This window comes from Camponotus floridanus, unplaced genomic scaffold (genome assembly GCF_003227725.1).
Source record: "Camponotus floridanus strain SB8 unplaced genomic scaffold, Cflo_v7.5 scaffold73, whole genome shotgun sequence".
NCBI lineage: Eukaryota > Metazoa > Arthropoda > Insecta > Hymenoptera > Formicidae > Camponotus > Camponotus floridanus.
In genome coordinates, this window is record NW_020229842.1 from 970,721 (window position 1) to 989,916 (window position 19,196).

At 32.6% G+C, this 19,196-nt stretch overlaps 1 protein-coding gene across 1 annotated transcript in view; it reads right to left on the reverse strand.

Moving 5' to 3' along the window:
* The window catches only part of LOC105255597 (peripheral plasma membrane protein CASK), a 181,828-nt gene that overhangs the window by 124,605 nt on the left and 38,027 nt on the right, over window positions 1-19,196 (reverse strand). Inside the window, exons 13-14 of the mRNA XM_025413957.1 lie at window positions 18,561-18,682; window positions 16,054-16,233 (exon numbers count right to left, since the gene is read on the reverse strand). Coding sequence (XP_025269742.1) covers window positions 16,054-16,233; window positions 18,561-18,682 — 302 coding nt within the window. The remainder of the gene's footprint in view (window positions 1-16,053; window positions 16,234-18,560; window positions 18,683-19,196) is intronic.

The following is a 19,196-nucleotide window of genomic DNA, read 5'->3' on the forward strand; positions in this document are numbered from 1 at the left end:
ATTGATTGAACATATTCTAAAGAAAATTAAGAATTTTTATTCCTTGACTATTTAATAGTACTCTTTATTAGGTCATTTTATAGAATTACTTAATAACAAATAATAAAGCGTGATAAATAAAGAAAATGTTTACAATATAACGTTTCGAATACGAATTACTCTGTATTTTATAACGAAGTATGCAAACGAAAAATATCAGTCTGTTTGAGTATAGGCTTTTCCTCTTTGAGATCAGTTCAGGTGCAATATTCGCATATATTCAATAGCACTAGAAAGCTCAAGAATACTTGTCCGTACACTATAAATATCACGTAGCGACAACGGTACGATAATTTTACGATCAGAACATGCAATGTGACAAGTATAATTATGAAAACGTAAATTTGATATGTATGCACAAGACACATTTTCTAACAAAAATAAAATAATTATACTCTCACGTATATTAAATTATGCGCGTGAAGAAAAATTTTATTCCCTAATATCTCTGAACGAATTATTAATCAGAATTTGATGTCCACCGCAAATTTTGTCTTTGCTTATTACAGTATATTTCTTTTACTGACATTTGTATTATAAATAAAGTAAATTTATACAGCTGTATAAATAAGCTCGCGATTTTTAATGATTAGAGCGCATTTATCTCCGCGTCCTATATTTCACGTAAATTAATTATTATGCAAAGATTAGCATATAGTTGAATATGCTTTGTTCTAATTTTCAGGTATCATTATAATTTAATTGCGTTTTTATTCTGCCAGCAATATATTCTTTTAATGGCAAATTTTATGGTTTATTTTGAGTTAAATTAAAAATGATTATAACACAAACAAATTCTAAAATTTAATTCCCTCAAACGCATTTTATAACACATAATATTTCACTACGAAATTCTCTTCATTCTTTTAATGAAAAATATAGAAAATCAGCATTAATTTTTTATCCATATATACTCTTTTGTAACACAAAATACATATATTCTTATGTAATACACGAAATATTTGATTAAACACAATATTAAATATAATATTTTGATAACATAATGACACAATATATTGTTTGTATAATTTCGATTAGAAAGAAAGCATTCTAAGATTTTTTCTGACTATTTTTCTGCGGAATCCACTAGCAAAGCTAACGTTTGCCTGTCTGAACATTAAATCGCGAAAATTCGAGTGTATAATCGAGATAATGGTGATTAATTAGTTTATTCTTTCTCGACGTGTCCAATATTTAAATTTTAGATAGGAGATAATTACTTCCATATTTTTGCAAGGACACTTTAATAAAAAATGAAAAGAGAGTAATCTCATAAAACGAAGATAAGTTCTAACACCATTTAAATGACTGCAGTTTTTATCACGTAAGTGTAATCAAATTTATAATTCATTGCATAAATTTTGTAATTGTTTGGAGATTAAAAGTTTCATTAATGTTGTGTAAAAGGAAGATTTTAAAAATCAATGAAATCACATATGTGTGTGTGTGTGTGTGATTTTCTAATATAAACAAAATAAGTAGTGAAATAAGTTGATTAGGTGAAATTACAAGATGTAATAAAACCTTGATATTGTCGATTAATTTTGCAGAGCAAATTTTAGATTTTTTTCAAACAGTATATATTTTGCGTAAAAAATAATAATTCGCATTAAAAAGTTTTGAATATGATTTTCATAAGAGCAGAACTGATTGTTACATTTATAAAACCGTAAAAAGAATTAATGTAAATGTATATTACAATATGTAAATAAAATATATATATAGTTTATAAAAATTATCTTGTTTTATAAGTTTATTTTATATTTACTATTACTAAGATAATTATACACTGTATAATTATATAGTGTATAATTTTATATCTAATATCAGATTGTCAATCATTCGTGTATAAAGCATTATGTGGGTATAATTATCCTTATTAAGAAGAAAATTATGTTAAAACCAAACGAGAGATATGTGTGAAAAATTCGAATAATTCATTTCGCTTTCTCTCTCTCTCTCTCTCTCTCTCTTTCTCTCTCTTTTTCTCTTATGTAGGGTGACAAAGAGATGCAATTGTTATTATTTCTATTCAATATCATGACGTAAAGCATATGAAAAACGTTCTGACGGCTGCCAGAAAATAAAAGAGAATTAATGATCCGCGTGCGTAAATCGAGTTTGATTAATTCCAAGCAAATTTTATAAATTTTACGAACATTGCGAGGGAAATAGATCAATACTCTACACAGAAAATATTCCAAAGTTACATGGGGACATGTAACACTCAATTAAATATAGGGCACAAATGATTAAATCACATACAAGAGAGAAAGAAAGAGAGAAACAAATAAAGGAAAACTCATTTAATATTTATATAAATATTGTAATTAAGTAGATACCGGAGAAAAGATAGCGCCACGGGCTATCCAGGTTAATTAATCTTGCTGGTATAGCAAGTTGGCCGGTCATTGACCCCGCGAACGGGATAATTACCTGGGTATTTTGTCGACGGTATTCCTTGGTGTGCGCGAGGTAATACTTGTAGACGTGCAAGGGTAAGGATCTTTTGGTCTCCTCGCCGATCCATCGGTGGGTCTGGTCGAGGCCGGGCGGTTTCGGGACGCGAGCCCCCGGGGAGCGTTGACCGAGCGATTCACCGGGCGAGCCTAGGCGTACAACGCTCGCGGATTTGTTCAGGGAATAACCGGCCGACGAGCCCGGCGGCGGATGAGTGTGATAATAGGGATTCGAGGCCGGCCGGCCGTCGGCGATGTCAACGTCGCGACGACGCGGCGACGGCGCCTCGAACGATCGCTGCCGCCGAGGACGCTCGTACGCGCGTTCCCGGTGATACTCCTGATAATGGTCCTGGTGACGGCACTCCTGATGATGGGACTCCTGACGATGTTCCGGCTCCCGGACGGACGGATGCGGGAAGAGCGCCGGCGGGCGTCGCAGCACGCACGGCTGCAGGCTCAGGACCGGCCTCTGGCAGATTCTGCACGGCGTGCAGTATTGCGGGTTCCACGTGTGATAACAGCATCCCGGCGACCTGGAGCCAAGCGGGTCCCGGGTCGCGGGGTGGTTCATGACGAACCTCACATCGCATTAAATGCGCGACCTTCCACACCCAGCCGCCGCCGCCAGCACGTTACGCGTGGCACGTTTTCGTCGTCCTGCGTGCGGCTACATCGTCGTCGTCACCTTCGTCACACGCGCGGCGATCGGACGGGCGGCGACGTGGCGCGCGGACGCAGCGGCATAGCGATGCAGCTTCACGCGTGGCACGTCATCGCCGGGAGCGCGCGGGCCGCGTTCGCATACTTCACATAGTGACGATCCGACTGGGACCGCGACGGCGATCGATCGATGGCACGCACGTTGCTCGAAAAGTTCGCCCGTTTCACTTGCGGCTCTTGGCGCGGGAAACTAATATTTATTCTCACCCACGTGTAAACTCTGAGGAAAACGAGAAAGGAGATGGATATTGCTCCGGCAATCGGCAACGAAAAAATACGCTTAATCGAGAATGCGCATCATTCGTATAAAAAAAAAAATGCAATGAAATTACAAAGTTAGATAATTGTCAATAAATCTCGAATGCTTCCTAGGGATCGTTTCGCCAGTCGCCCGATCGTGAGTTCGCTCCGCGTTAAGCATTGTTTACTCTTTGGGATGCAAATAACTGGTAATTAGCGTTAATTTCTAGCCACGTATGTGTGAGATTATAGCGAGTCAGAACTGGAGCGTGCAAGCGCAGGTTAGCGACTCTATCTCCCGCCGGCTTGTTTCACTCTGAATATCATGACTCTTGGCTTAACGCTAACTAGCATGCAGCATGAACACCGAATTGCCACACGCGGACTTGTAATGTCTTCAGCATGTACCTACCTACGACATGGTTTTATGCAAACAAGAAGATTCCAAGAATCGCGCGGATAGTAATAGAGACCTGTATGCGACCTGCAAGCCACATAAAGTGACGCTGTGAAAGTGTAAAGTTCGTAAATTTCTGCGTGAAATCCAACAATGGAATACAATGAGACTACCATTTGAAACATGTTGAAATTTCGAGATTATCTGAAACCACAGCTTTAACTGCACTTTAAAATTATGAGAAAGGACAGAGCGGTGTAACTTGTTGTTGAACGAATTTTATAAAAGCAAATTAAGTACAAAAAGAATTGACATACTTATTAATCAATTAAAAGTAAATTTCCTACTCGCGAAATGCAATTACACATAACAAGAGAATTAAAAAAACGCAAATAAATCAGCGAGTTATTCAAATAATTATATATAGCGCAATAAACGACAACGGTAAAAAAAAGGATATCAAGAAAAATTAAAAAATTAGACAAAAATGTATTCTGGTATGTGACTTACCATGTATAATTAAATGGTAATTCGCATTGTGTAGAATGGTAATTAGAAACAGAGAACTCGAGGCATAGTAAAGCTTATAAAGAGAGCTAATAATACAACCGCGTAGATATGCATCAGCATAAATCATTGTTTATATGTGAATTATGAATTGTAATTATAGTGCTTAGATGCAAATAAATGTACTTTATTATTACATTTGCTCTAATCTCAAGATTAAAATAAATGCACGCAGAACGTTAAAATATATTTGTTTGGAGGTACAGTTGATATAGTTTCCACAATGTAATACGAAAAGGACGAGAGGGATAATATTTAATATTAGAGAAAGATATGTAATTTAATTATTATGAGACTTATTAGCCAAAAATTAAAATCTTTGATTTTCGTAAAAGATAAGTTGTTCAAAGTATTTTATCTAAATATTTTATATTTATGTAAAAATAGTTCTTTCTATAAAAAGTTTTATTTTAAATTTTATATTTTTACAAATATATAAAATAAAAGCGATAGATATAAAATGAAACGTTGAGGAAATTTCCGACCAATTTTAAGAATCTCATAAGACTTGCTGGATTATCGCCCAGGCAAATCACTAGACATCTACTGAGAAATTTTCTTGGCTCTTGCCGACGACTTGATTCTAATTTGAGATGTAACGTGAAATGAGTAGCGATTAAGGTACGGAAATGAGCAGATTCAAGGAATTTTATTTAGTAAAATCCAGGACGTGGAAACGTCCAGGGGTTGATCGAAGATCAATATAGACAGTGAGATGTTTGGGGTTGGAAAGAAACATGTTCGTCTTGAATACAAAGTAGCATGGTAAAATATATTATGTCTTCAACCACGATGCTCAAAATTTATGCTATATATAGATATTTGCGTAACATCTTCAAGATAGGATACACTTATATATTAAAATAAAACATAGTTAAAGTTAAAATGCAAGTCAAAATAAGAGAGGCATGCATTTGCAAAATACCAATTTTTATTTTACAAAAGTTTTTTGTAAAATAAACACGAATAGACTGTTTATTTCTCTTTAGAAAAAATTAATAGCAAACAAGGAGAAAATTCGTTTTTCATTTTTTTTTTAATTAATCGCTCTTTTTTAAATTAATCTCCTTCTCTCTCTTTCTCTCTCTTTCTCTCATTTCCGAATGTAATTAATTTTGAATTGTAATTTTATAATTTTTTTTTAATTATTCATATTCATTACTTATTAATCAAATAAAATATCCATATCGAGATAACAACTCTCTGTAAAAAGATTGGTATATACTGAACGTCACGGTCGAAATACATTTCCCTTTTCTTTTCTAATCCATTCGTAAAGCTCCATCGTCGTGCATTTTTACTACTGTCCTTATTCATTCGCATGAACTTTTATATTTCCATTTTCTTAAATTTTCATTCTGTCTCTCTCTTTTTCTTTTCGTATTACTTTGTCATCATTTTCTTCATGCTGGTCAAGATTAAGTTTCCAAATGTAGCTTTTTAGGAGATTGGCAGTGTCTCAAAAGCATTCACTTTTCCTTTACGATTTGTTCTTCGTACGTGCAAAGTCTTACTACGTACGTATCCGCATTACCATTAACGATGTGAACTACTGATTTTTCTCACAAAGTAAAAAGTTAGGTCTCTTGTACGTGATAAACAAGTTATATACGCGAGTATACTTTCTGATAAGTAGGAAATGCTGTTTATAATTCGTATAAGATTAGAATCGGCACGCAAATCTTACCACGCAAAATATTTTCTGGAATCCATCGTATTAGATACATAATATCTAGATTCCATAAAATTAAATTGCATCACAAGTTTTATCTTAGTGCAAACGATAAGTAAATAATGATCAAAAATAGAGAATTTGTAAAATATCAATATTTTAGCAAATATCCAATACATGATGATATACTATTAATTTTGATGCATAGTCAAAAATGATTTTCAGACTGATATATAAAACATAATTTTTGAACATTGTGAAAAAGCATTACCTACACACATTGTTTGTAAAACAAACTCTCTCGAAATACGTAAATGTTTTTTTTTTTAATTTTTACACGAGTAATTAATGTTTGAACTGTTTTCAGGAAGCAGTTGTTACAGTAATTATTGTCGATTACGTTCGGTCAGATTAAATAAAGTAGTTAATATAATATTTATCTTTAAAATGGCAAAATTGCCTCGTATTATGCAGTCCACGGTTAAACACGGTAAAACTGTCTTACTTAATTGCCTGATTCAATTCATGTTTAACACCCCAACAAATGGTGCTCTACATTACGTATTCAGACTACTAATTTCCTATAGCTAAGCAACTTCATTCTTCTTACTTACAACTATTGGTCTATTAATTGATATACGGCAATGGCGGGCAATCGAGATATGTATCAAAAAAGAATATATATGCGCACACAAATATGAACAACATTATTTAAGCATTTTCTCACAGTTGATTTAACTAATTTCATTTCCGTTTTTAATCGTTCGATCGTGAACAACGTTTTAGCAATTTTATATATTCCACCACCTCCCGTTACCTAGAATCATACTGCGTAAACCCTTTAGGCATTGAGTCGCACTAATCGACGAAAGTGGACGTGAAATGCTTCGTCAGGCATTGGATTATTCTGAAAAAAAAGGGACGTTCCCAGAAGCTACTAGGATTTTCGTGCATTTACATACGAATCCAATTTCGACACAATATGCAATATCATCCTCCGTCAACTGCCAGGTCTTCGTTTCGTCACATATCCTTCCCATCCCATTTCCGCGCGCACGACGTTAGTCACATATTGATTCAGCAATCGACATATATACTTACTCCTGAGAAAAAGAATCTCTTCTTTCAAATTCGTATGTCGTATCTTATCTAATTATTAGCATATTCAAATATAAAATATGACTGATCGTGTCAATTAAACATCTTGCAAGATTTCAATTCCTATTTCATTTAATAGCGAGATATTCTATTTTATATTATAATATTTATCGTATTGGTTGAACCTCTTTCCTACTTTTGTTTTTGAAACGCACAAGTTTTAATGATAAAATTTCCAATCGTATGAAGTAATTTTCTAATGCTGGCATATATTAATTATAATATAGCATTACAATATATTGTACGTATACATATAGTATTGCAGATTTTCAACGCATATATTTGAAGCTCACAATTACTTTAAGCACCATCAACTTTAATCTCTTAATTGATTAAATAGTCACGCGGACTGTCATTATTATAGAATTGGTATAATCCATTATATGATAATGCGATAGTAATTATAGATAATATTAATTGTTACTATTAGTAATTCATGACAGTATTAAAGTAAGTGGTTAATCTAAGTAATGAATATTTATATTACAAGTATATATGTGTGTTCCCATTTTAGAATAAATATTTAATTCAAGCGCAAATTGATGTAACGTGCGAAAACTTTTCTCATACGATCACATATTGACGTATAGTAACAGCTATATATGTAGTAGATGAAGATCAGATAAACTTTAAAACATGTTACATTTCGGACATAGTTTCTATCGAGTAGATTAAACTGAAACAGCAACGTGTCGTAAGTAGGTAACAAGAGCACTTTCCAAGGTTGAACAAAAAAGTTTTAGCTTTATAAACGAGCGAGCTAAAATCTTTTCTATGCCCAATGGTGCTATAAAGAAAGTGCGTAAATTTGATGGAGCGAATACGAGCTTGTGGAAGATACGAGAGAATCAAGGGACTAAGGTCACCGAGGCGAGAATAAGCATGAAATCGTTGAAAGTAGAGAGCTAGAAACTCGTTTAAGAAGAAGTTTGCACTATTTGCTTTTCCAGCTTCAGCGATTCCGATTCACTTTAATTTAAATCCGCGCTTCTCTTTTCCATTTTCAAAAATTTGCCATTCGCCATGCATTCGATCTTGCTACCATTAGTCATCGGTCTGCATCCCCACACCAGTTTGTACAAAATTCAATCAATGCACTACTACGCAGAAATGCTACAATTGTATAAGATTTTTTTATATTTTTCATTTTTCTGAGATAAAATAGCTTAACTAAAACAAACTATATATATATATATATATATATATATATATATATATATTGTTGTCATTATAACACTTATTCTATATCAATATTATTTATTTTATTGAATTATATTATTTTATTATATTTTATTTATTATAATTATAAATATATTTAATCGTATTTTCTTAAATTTATTATTATTCTATCTTTTATTGATTATCTTTATCTAAAGTTTTTCTATGGCAGCATATAGAGTATAATTCTGTAAAATTTTTGTTTAATAATCGGCATCTCTATATCCATATTATTTTATATAAACAACAATAATGGAATGTTTAAATTTGCTAAGTCAAATCAAAGAAAAAAATAAATTAGTTCCTAAAAAATAAAACGGATTAGGCATAGAATAAAGTTTTAATCTAGAAAAACAAAAAAATATATAAAATTCTTGTTAACAAAATTTATTTTCGGATATATATTAATCATTGCGTTTGTGAATATATTTGATTCATTCTATGTATTTCTGATGCGTTATTTATTTTACCTAGATTTTGGTACAGTAGAAAACAACTTAGTAACTGGATAAAAATGCAACTAAGTTTTAAAAATATAAAACTTGGGTCAAGTGTTGAAAGCTTTCCGACTCTATCAATCAAGCGAACAAGACTCTCGACGAAAGAGAACAGAACTCACTAGGTCAAAGATACTGCACATTATACAGTTGGCTAACCACATAGCAAACTTTGGTTGCAAGTAATCGGCATTTCCGAGCAATCACAAAGTTTTAGATATTACAATCCAAAACGACTCTTTATGGATTAAAAGGATCTCTTATAAAAAGAGAAAGAGAAAGAGAAAAAGGCAATAAAAAGCCAAGAAAAAGGCAATAAAAAGCATATTTATGTATAAAATATAATTTAAGCTATTTATTTCTCCATCATTGTAATAGCTTGTCATAATAATTGGTAATATAATACAAGCTACTAATCTTTCGTGTCGTATTAATTTGTACACATATCTGTAGCAGCTAAGTAATAAATTTCAAATATAAAAATAAAAATCAAAATAAATATAATATGATTTAATAATAAACTATAATATACTTTGAATATTTAATATTACATTTTAAATTATTAAATAATTAATACTTGAGAAATACATTTCTTTATGCGTGCGCAAATTAAATAGCACATCAAATATGTAACTAAGATACATTTTTGACAAATTTTAATTAAAATATTATTAATTATAAATATCATAATTTAACTATATATTTAAAACATATAATTTTAACTAATATATCAATTTAACTATATATTTAAAACATGTAATTTGGGACTTTTAATTATCAATATATTAAATTAATGTATATAATAATAAATGATAACTTTATTAAATTTCTTTAAAAAAAATTTCAGTTCCGACATAAAATATAATATATGAAATAATATCCTGTATATCATATTCCGTGTATTTTTTATACTAAATTAAATGGCGATATTTATTTAAAGTATATCAGAAACACACATTTTATTGATTTTTAACTTTTGATGGACTATACGATATATGTATATCACAATAGTAGTACAATAACACTGCCTAGCTTGTATCGAAGAAGATAAATTTAAATTGCAATGATTTCGACAAGCACGTGTATGTATACGTATACATACATGCACACATTTCATGTTCTGTACATTCGCATTCAACCGTGCCAACTCGGACTTCACCAAATCAACTTGCAAAAATCTCTCATGTAACTGGTGTCGGTGTAACTCGGGATACAAGATAATGTAATAAAAACGAACTACCGTTACTGCTTAGTAAAATGAATCGATTATAATGAAGAGAGCGCAGTTTAAGGAAAATCGAAGGAAATCAATATAATAGAATGGATAGCGAATATCGTTAAGCTATTCGAGGAAGCTGCAGAATTATTGGTTTTCTTTCATCGAACATTTCTGGCGCGATCAAATTTATCAACAACCGCGACTACGGCAACTAACGAAACGTCGGCAAGATTGCTTCTACTGGCGACACAGACAGATAACTTCATTTCTACTGGTCGAAGCAGTTTGCCGACGGCAGAGAAATGTGTTTCGTACCTGTCCAAGTGTACTCGTTGGGGAATACCACGTGCGAACTTTTATGAAGCTTTGCACGAATGACAGATGATAAAATGTCAAACAGATCAATACTATTCGAGAAAGAGGGAGAGAGAGAGAGATATGTGTTTTCCAACCATATTTCAACTTAACTTTATATTTTTGTTTATATATGTTTATCTTTCACAAAACGCATGAATAATTTCAGCAATAAATAAGAGACATATTTACCATAAATGTAAATTTAATAATACTCGGAGGAAATATCATTAATCAAATATATATTAAAATAATATAGTACTATTTAATTAAATGTCTTAATATTTATCAAATATAATTCATTAATAAATAATTATTAAACAAAGATAAAAAATATAAATAGTAACTTCTAAATATATATAGTTATTATTTATTCATACATGCATGTGTATGTTACAATCAATACTTTCACAAACCTATAAATAAATTAAGTTAATAATAATATTAAAGCAAAAAAAAACTCTGATAAAGATCAAAAAATAAATCTCTCAAGCTATGCGAAAGAATATAATTATGTGAGGCAAACATATAATTAGACAATAAAATAAATAGAAGTATAATTAAAATGAAAAAAATAGAAAAAGACAAATAAAAGTTTCTGTAGAATAAATTATAGACGATCACAATTCGATGATTATCATAAATAAAACAGTAATCTCGAATAAAAAATACGCGTACGAAAACTCATTATATTAGTTTATATCATCTTTTCATGTATTTAATGCGTGAGCGAACTTCACCAATCGCGTACCGACTCGTGAAAACGATTTCCCGAGAATCTATAGATATATTCAATTAAGTTTCATTTAAATGATTGGCACGAGTCGCAAATATAAGACTAGGCGCGCCTATTCCGAAGTCGGGCTAAATCTGATTACATAGAAAATGTCGCGGCGCTGCTAAGCAACCATGTGCCGGCAGACGCGAGTTAACCGGTTGGCGATCATTCAATTAGCGAGCAATTCGAGCGATCCATCAAAGTGGGATCCTTGACGCGCAAAGTCAGCGGCATAATCGTGAATGAGGAGAATCAGCAGCCGCGCGTAGGCCGATCATCAGCTTTAACCTACGACACGCTATTATTTTCAGAGTCGTTCACCAAGGTGGAAGAATGACGTAATGCACATTAAAAGGCGTCCTACGGTCGATTCGCTTCGCCGTCACTTTCGGCACGACACCTGGGCAGCGAGCCCGAGGTGTATCACAGGGATAACACACTGGAAACGCCGGTGACGACGCGGCGCGACATATCGCGGCGCCGCGAGTACGGTGGAGGGCGCCGTTATACACTTACGAGAGGTCGGGTCGGGGCTGACTACCGCCGGCCGACCCTACTAGCTGATCACGCGCGGCCACGACGCGAGCAACTCTTCCGCGACTCTATCCTTCGCGCGCGATTTGCGACCCCCTTGCCGAGGGTGGTGGCATCGGAACAAGCCGCACGTCTCGAGATCGCGTCAACGGCGAGCGATCATCCGGCGACCACCTCCACGTGCGCAGCACGATCGACCTGCGGCGGGTCGTCGACGAGGGACCTGTATGCTTGTGTGCGTGTATGTGTATTTGGATAAAAGGGTGCGGAACGCGTCGCTCGCGATCTACGTTCTGCGGCATACTAGCTCTCTCGCCCTGGCTCCCACCGCCCACCCCCCTGGCTTCAGCAACCCCTCGGGGGGAGGCTGCCCGCCCCGTACGTCAGATCCTTCCTTTCGCCCTCCACCACGACTCCAGCACCGCGCCATGTCGCCCCCGCATCGACGGACCGACCGTTTCGCAGTACCATCAGCGTCGGTAGCTGCCACCACCGGACGGGGTTGCGTACGCCACCGGACGATACGGCGCCAATCAATCGTGATCCAGTTTCAAGCCCGGCGGATACTTTCTTCCGGCTTGCGACGCTCGTTCAGCTGCTCGAGTAAATCTCGTGAGAAGTGTCCTCAGTGCTCTGGAAACACTGTCGTCTTTATAGACTCTTTTACTACTTGACAACGTACGTACGTTGTAACGCACGTTTTCGAATGGACGAGGATCATCATTAGTTAGGAATAGTGAATGCCTAATTAAAAAGATAGTACTTTTACGGCAGTAATTATCTTTTGCATTTCTCTTCTCTCGAGTATAGGAGCGTACATTTATAGGCTCGATAAATATCAATTAATACACTTGCGCTTGCACAATGCCTCAATTATTATTCCTTTTTACTATATATGTTCTATTATGTGAGGAACATACACACATACGTGATACGCTTTATACGTATATATTTCTTAAAGGCTTTATAGAAAACATTGGAATAATAATAATCTGATTATAACTTATTTTGTATCTAAATTTGTTTTCAATTGTAATTATTTTTCAGAACAATTAAAATAGTAATATGATTTTTAAAAGACAAAACGAGAAGATGAAATATATAATATAATACATTTTATATATAAATATTATTAAAAATCATTGATTTCTTAATTTAATTAAAATCTGCGTTTAATAGAATAAATAAAATTATAATAAAATTTCTAATAAATATTTTGCAGTATGCTCAGAAAATAGTGAAATACCATTATTTTATGATGACTAGTTGGAAAATACCATTTTAAAAATAAATTTTAATTAAAGAAAGACAAGATATTATTCTGTAACACTTCACATATACATATATATAGTTAACAAAAATTTGTTGCAAATTTATGTATTTTTTACAGAAGAGCCAATGCTAATTGTAAGTACAATTTACTAGATTATTAATTTATTATCACGATTGTCTACAAGTAATTATATCGCAATATACATGCATGCAATTTTATGAGATATAAACCTTGAGTGCATTTCATCGATCTTCTCGTTTTCCCAAAACATTAAGCGCATGCGTTAATCTTTTCCTTGGATGCTTGCTGTGACCACGTAGTCGATGGATCAAGAATTCTCTTTCTCTCTTTTTTTCTCCCTATCTTTGTTTCTGTCTCTGTTTTTCTATTATGTATTTTAATGTAAGACAAGCATTCTTTGATGGCAGTGCATCGATCGATCTTGTCGCCACAATATTATTTCCTATCAACGAAGCAACAAGTTCTACCTCCTTATAAGTATGGATTAAATTCATTTTCCTTTTATCAACTATACAATATGATTTAAAGATTTATTTTTATTTCAATATTGGATTTGATTGTCATGATATAACAGAAATGAGTACTTTAATTTACTTTATCAATTTACTTTATCAATATATAGGGTCTATAAACATTTGCAAAATATAATAACTAATGTCTTTAGTTATAATTTTTACACTAAATTTTATAACAGTCAGAAAGTGTATAGATAATTCAAAAATTTTTATACATAAATATATGTAACATCGAAAATATAAATATACTTTCAAAGTTTCTAAAAATAGTAAACGTAAGCGTGTGTTTATTGTATCGAAATTGATATTCCCCACATCGTCAAATAAAATATCTATAGAAAATTCGAAGAGTGAAAATTGCAACAAAAATACGTGAGATAAATGACAGAAAATAACTTCATTGAAATAGTATATAATACTATATGAAAATAGTGACTGTGCACTAAAATGCAAACTGTATTTTCATTATTCTTTTACATAATATATATATACTTCCAAAATGTTTCTTTTTATTTCCCATAATGCATCAGTTAACATATGGATTCTAAATTAAAAATTTCTTACAGTATAATACCGAATAGATATATTTTGAAGAAATATAATCTTATCGAGCTCTCAGAAAACTGGAGTAAGTAACTGCTATATAAATTTTTACTTCAAACACAGTAAAAGTAAATTAAATATTAAAAATAAAATCTTATTTAGAGATATAATGTTTTTTTATGAAAAAAAATAAAAGTAGCAGCTCTATCAAATTAAATGTATCTCGCGCCCAGACACTCTTTATTTTTATTCCTTCCACTTATGTCGCTAATCAAAGTAGGACGCCGCATCGATTTTGGTCTTATCCGGAGCAAAGTGCCAAATATCTCATGAAAGAGCATAGCCAGGTTCTCAATTTCTCGAGACGCCGAAAATAGGACCAGACAGAAACACGGACGGAGACGAAAAAAGATGCGAAATAAATAACGAGTATCGCGCCTCAAGGATGAAGATCGGATTAATAAGGCACCTAGTAACGAGATAGCTCATCAGAATGCGCCATGGCCCGATTAAATCGCGTCCCGTGTTCTCGATCTATCTCTTGTCTCATTCCGTTCCTCTTCTCTACATTTATCTTTCTCCTGCTATAACTCTTTCCTCCTGCTCCCCCTTGCCGCTCCGCGTTGCAGCTACGGGATTTTTAACTGAGAATTTTAACGATCGACCTACATTTCCGCGCCCCATTTACGGTATATCCTACGGTAATGTCAAACACCGCGATAAATATGCTAGTGATTCTCGCTGTAAGGATCCAACAGTGATGCAACGGCACGACTGGACATTATCAGATTACCAGAATACATAGATCGGAATAGTTTGGCAAAAGGCGCCACACAAATCATCCGATGCAAATATCAATTTTCTTCTGGATTTCACGAAAGTTATTTCTGTCACAAGCAATTTCCTGTTGTTATATCCAGGAATCATAAAATACATCTTGCATCATAATGTATGCAAATTAACATATAAATATATACATATATAAATATGTAGCCAAAAACTATACTATACGTGTAAGTAGGGTAATAGATTGTGGAATTAGTTTCTTCAATCCGTTAATAAGTTTTAAACAAAATTATTTAAAATAAACGTAACATTATTTAAAAAAAGTTCTAACAATATGCATGTAAAATCATATAAATATACATATATATTTGTATATATAAAAATATAAAAATTTAGAATTATTTTTCTATGCAAATTAATTTTTATTCTTTATTCTTATTAATAATTATCGTGCAAGAAAGAAATTTTGATATATGTAAAATCCACCAATCAGTTGTATTTAAATCTTTTATACTATATAGCTTTCTTCTAAATATTAATTATTATTGAACCATTTCATACAACTCGAGTAACTAATTATCAATATCTTTAATTTTCCTAATTGAATTCATTCATATAATTAATTGAGAAATCATTATCAATATAATATAAACGAATGAAATCTGGTCAATGTTTACGCTATAATAATTATAAACACGATCCGAGAGTTAGAATTAATTAAAAGCTATAATTGCTATAACTCGTGGTATAATCTCTAATTATTTATTTTTAAAATATTTTTAAAAATCTCAATTTAGAATTCGGCAAAAAAATTTACGTAAAAAAAAATATAAAAAAGAATAGTAGTTTCGTTCTATTTTTTCACGAGTTTTAGGTTCTTTATAATAAAAATGCACACACATAAAGTATCTGTATGTAATGACAGGCATAAAACTGCCTCTAAAATGTTATGCTCCGTATTTTTTAAGATATACGTTAAAAAGCTAGCTTTAAAATCAACAGAAATAAATTATTTATTCCGTTCGTGTTAGTTGCCGGCTTTAAAATGCAACGTACTTACCCGCATATGTGGCTGAACCAATAATTCGTGAAGTTCTCGAAGATCGGCTCTATCGATATTTCGAACCGCCGAATGCTCTGCTTCCCGAAGGATCTCTTCGACATCGCGAGCGCGTTGAACTGCATCCGTTTGCGGTGCTCGATATGGTGTTGGTACACGTCCTGAGATTCTGTCATAAAGCTGAAAACAAGCAATACTGACATTAATACGATTTTCCTATAATCCTTTAATTTTAAATATCATTTATGCTAGTAATCGAGCGTACTGTTAGATTTAATAAAATATAATCGATCTCATAAATTTTCTATAATCGATTAAATAAATATTTTCTTCTTAGATCAAGAGAAAAATATAATGCTTTAGTAAATTCAGTAAAATATTACACAAATATTTAAATTTCTTTTCCTGCCTAACTTAACCAAATCTTTTCCTAAGTTTGTTGACAATAATTTAAAAAATATTTTTATACAAGCATGATTATTTAGTTCATAAATAAATAAAAAACACTATGATCATTAAAAATTAAGAGAATTATAATGTTAAGAGAATTATAATGTTATTAAAACTGAAACATTAGAGTTGAAAAAAAATAAAACAATTTATGATTTATTTACATGACTAATGCGCTATTATACAGCAGACATGGTAACAATTACTTATTTAGAGTTTCGGCTGAGAGAGAGCTTCGACAATATCGTTTCTTATCCCCCGCTGAATCGAAATAATTTACTTACCAGGAGACCCGCGATTTCGAACAGGTCGCCGGCTAGCTCGGCATCGCCGATGAACATTAACTGACAGAGGCGCATCTCTATTTGTTAGACAGCGCTATAAGCCTCGTGAAGCATGGTTCTAACACGTGGCTCGTTCGGCCACGTGACACTTCAGGAACCACCGAGGAATAAATTTAAACTAACGCGTGAGTTGTCGCGATTACGCGATCTTTCGAACGTGCGTGGCATGTTGTTTATCAAGACTCCGCGGCGGCCATCTTGCCAATCCGGAGCCAGCGCTTGCGTGCCTTTCTTTGAAAGGAATGAAGGTCGTTCCCGCGGGATATCTCGCACGAGTGAATATTATCGGAGTAGCAAAAGAGGGAAATGTGGGTGGCGCCGCTCTCAGTAGAAGAGCTCAAGCTTTGCAGCGGGATTCGGCCGCACGAGAAGGAAGCTTCCGACATGATCTGGATTACGGCAGAGTTGAAACAAAGGCTTAACAATTCAAACATGGCGCGAATATTGCGTGGGAGAGATTGGCGAAGTTATCCTTCGCCGTCGATAAAAAACAGAACTATTTTATCCTAGCAGGGATTCTTTTTGTTACCTACACTCGATTGAAACTCTCGCTGTTGATGAGAGAATGAGAATAAAAATTAAATAATTTAAAATCTTAAATAAAGTTTTCTTTCTATTTTTCTCTTTCCTTTTCTCTCTCTTTCTCTCTCTCTCTCTCTCCATCCCTTCGAGCACATCAGAGATATAATCGAGATACTTGGCTAGATAAGAGAGTCACATAAAGAAAAAGAAATCTTTTTGAATAAACAAAATGATACTGATTACTGATAATTTCCCGTTCAAATATTAAATTTAATTAGTAATATAATTAAAATAATATAAAATAAAATAATAATGATTATAATATATAATTAATATAATATAAAATTCTCACTATAAACAATTCATATATTACTATTATGAATTGTTTAAAGATAATCTTTTCTAATACTTAAGCATTCTTCTTAGGTGTGAAAAGAAAAAAGAGAAGTTTGCTAAATACGAACACTATTGGACATTGTAATTTTGTTACATTCAAAATAACATTACATTAATTGTAAGTAACGTACCGTTAAAAAATATTATTACGATTTTTAAACGAAACAAAAAACGAAACAAATATGTATTATGTATTATGTAATAAATTTTTTCAAATTTAAGAAACTTTGATTTCTTCATATATCGATTTTCAATTCAGCATTATAAAATATTATTATTCAAAGAAGAAAATCCTAAAAATAAATAATTGACAAACAAAAAAATATTCTTTTAGATTCAAGCAATATACATGTGTAAAATCAAGACATTAATTGCTTAAAACACAATCATAATCCTATTATAAAAAATTGTATAATAAAATAATTAAACAAAAATAAAATAAAATAATTAATTTTGTCATTTAATATTTACAAGATCTCTTCCTTTCCCTTATCTCTCTCTTTCTCTCTCTCTTTTCTTTCTCTTTGCAATAAAAGTGGAATAATTTACATTCATTTACAATTAAACACTTGACATAATGTTAGATCCAAGTAAATTTGTGAAAAATTTAAATACAAATTTGTGAAAAATTTAAATACAAATTTAAAAACAAATTTAAATCTGACATTTTTTCGCTCAATGTACTGTAATTCTTTATTTCTTTCACCCTTTCAGTTTCTCAATTATAGCATAATCTGATATTTTCTTGCGAGCAATTTTTTATATAATTATAACTTGTCATTAAAAAAAAGATACCTCTAAAATTGCTCGAAGACGGTGATCATCAACTGCATTGAGAACTTCTGTCCGCACCAATCTATCGCTTTCTTCGAGGATTTCAATGTCATCCAAGGAATCCACAATTTCGGCTACAGCTCCTATACATAAAATAGTATCAAATATTGATTTTAGGAAATATCTTATTGATTTTACGAAATGTTTTTGATAACTCTTGTTCTAATCATGATCTTTAATAAACAGATCTGTCTTAGTCACTTGAGAAGTTATGCTCTATTTGTACATAGATAATCTAATACTCATATGATATATCACGAAATATGCGCATATAACGATAAAGTTTCCAAATTACGCGATCATTCATCTCATTGTTGAAATAGTACACTCAAAGCACATGAATGAAGTATTGGCTTAAAGCATATTATCGTTGCATTTATTGTTATCATAATATCACAAGCGATTGAACACACATAGAGTGTAAATTATGGAAAGGCAGAATTCAACTTTAATGAAATTTCAAACGGAATCTATTAATTTCTCCTATTTCTCTAATAATTAAAATGTGAATGAAAATTTTTATAAATAACATTAAAATTAGCTCAAAGTAATAATCTCACTAAGAGATGAAGATGGCAAATAAGATATACTAGTTAG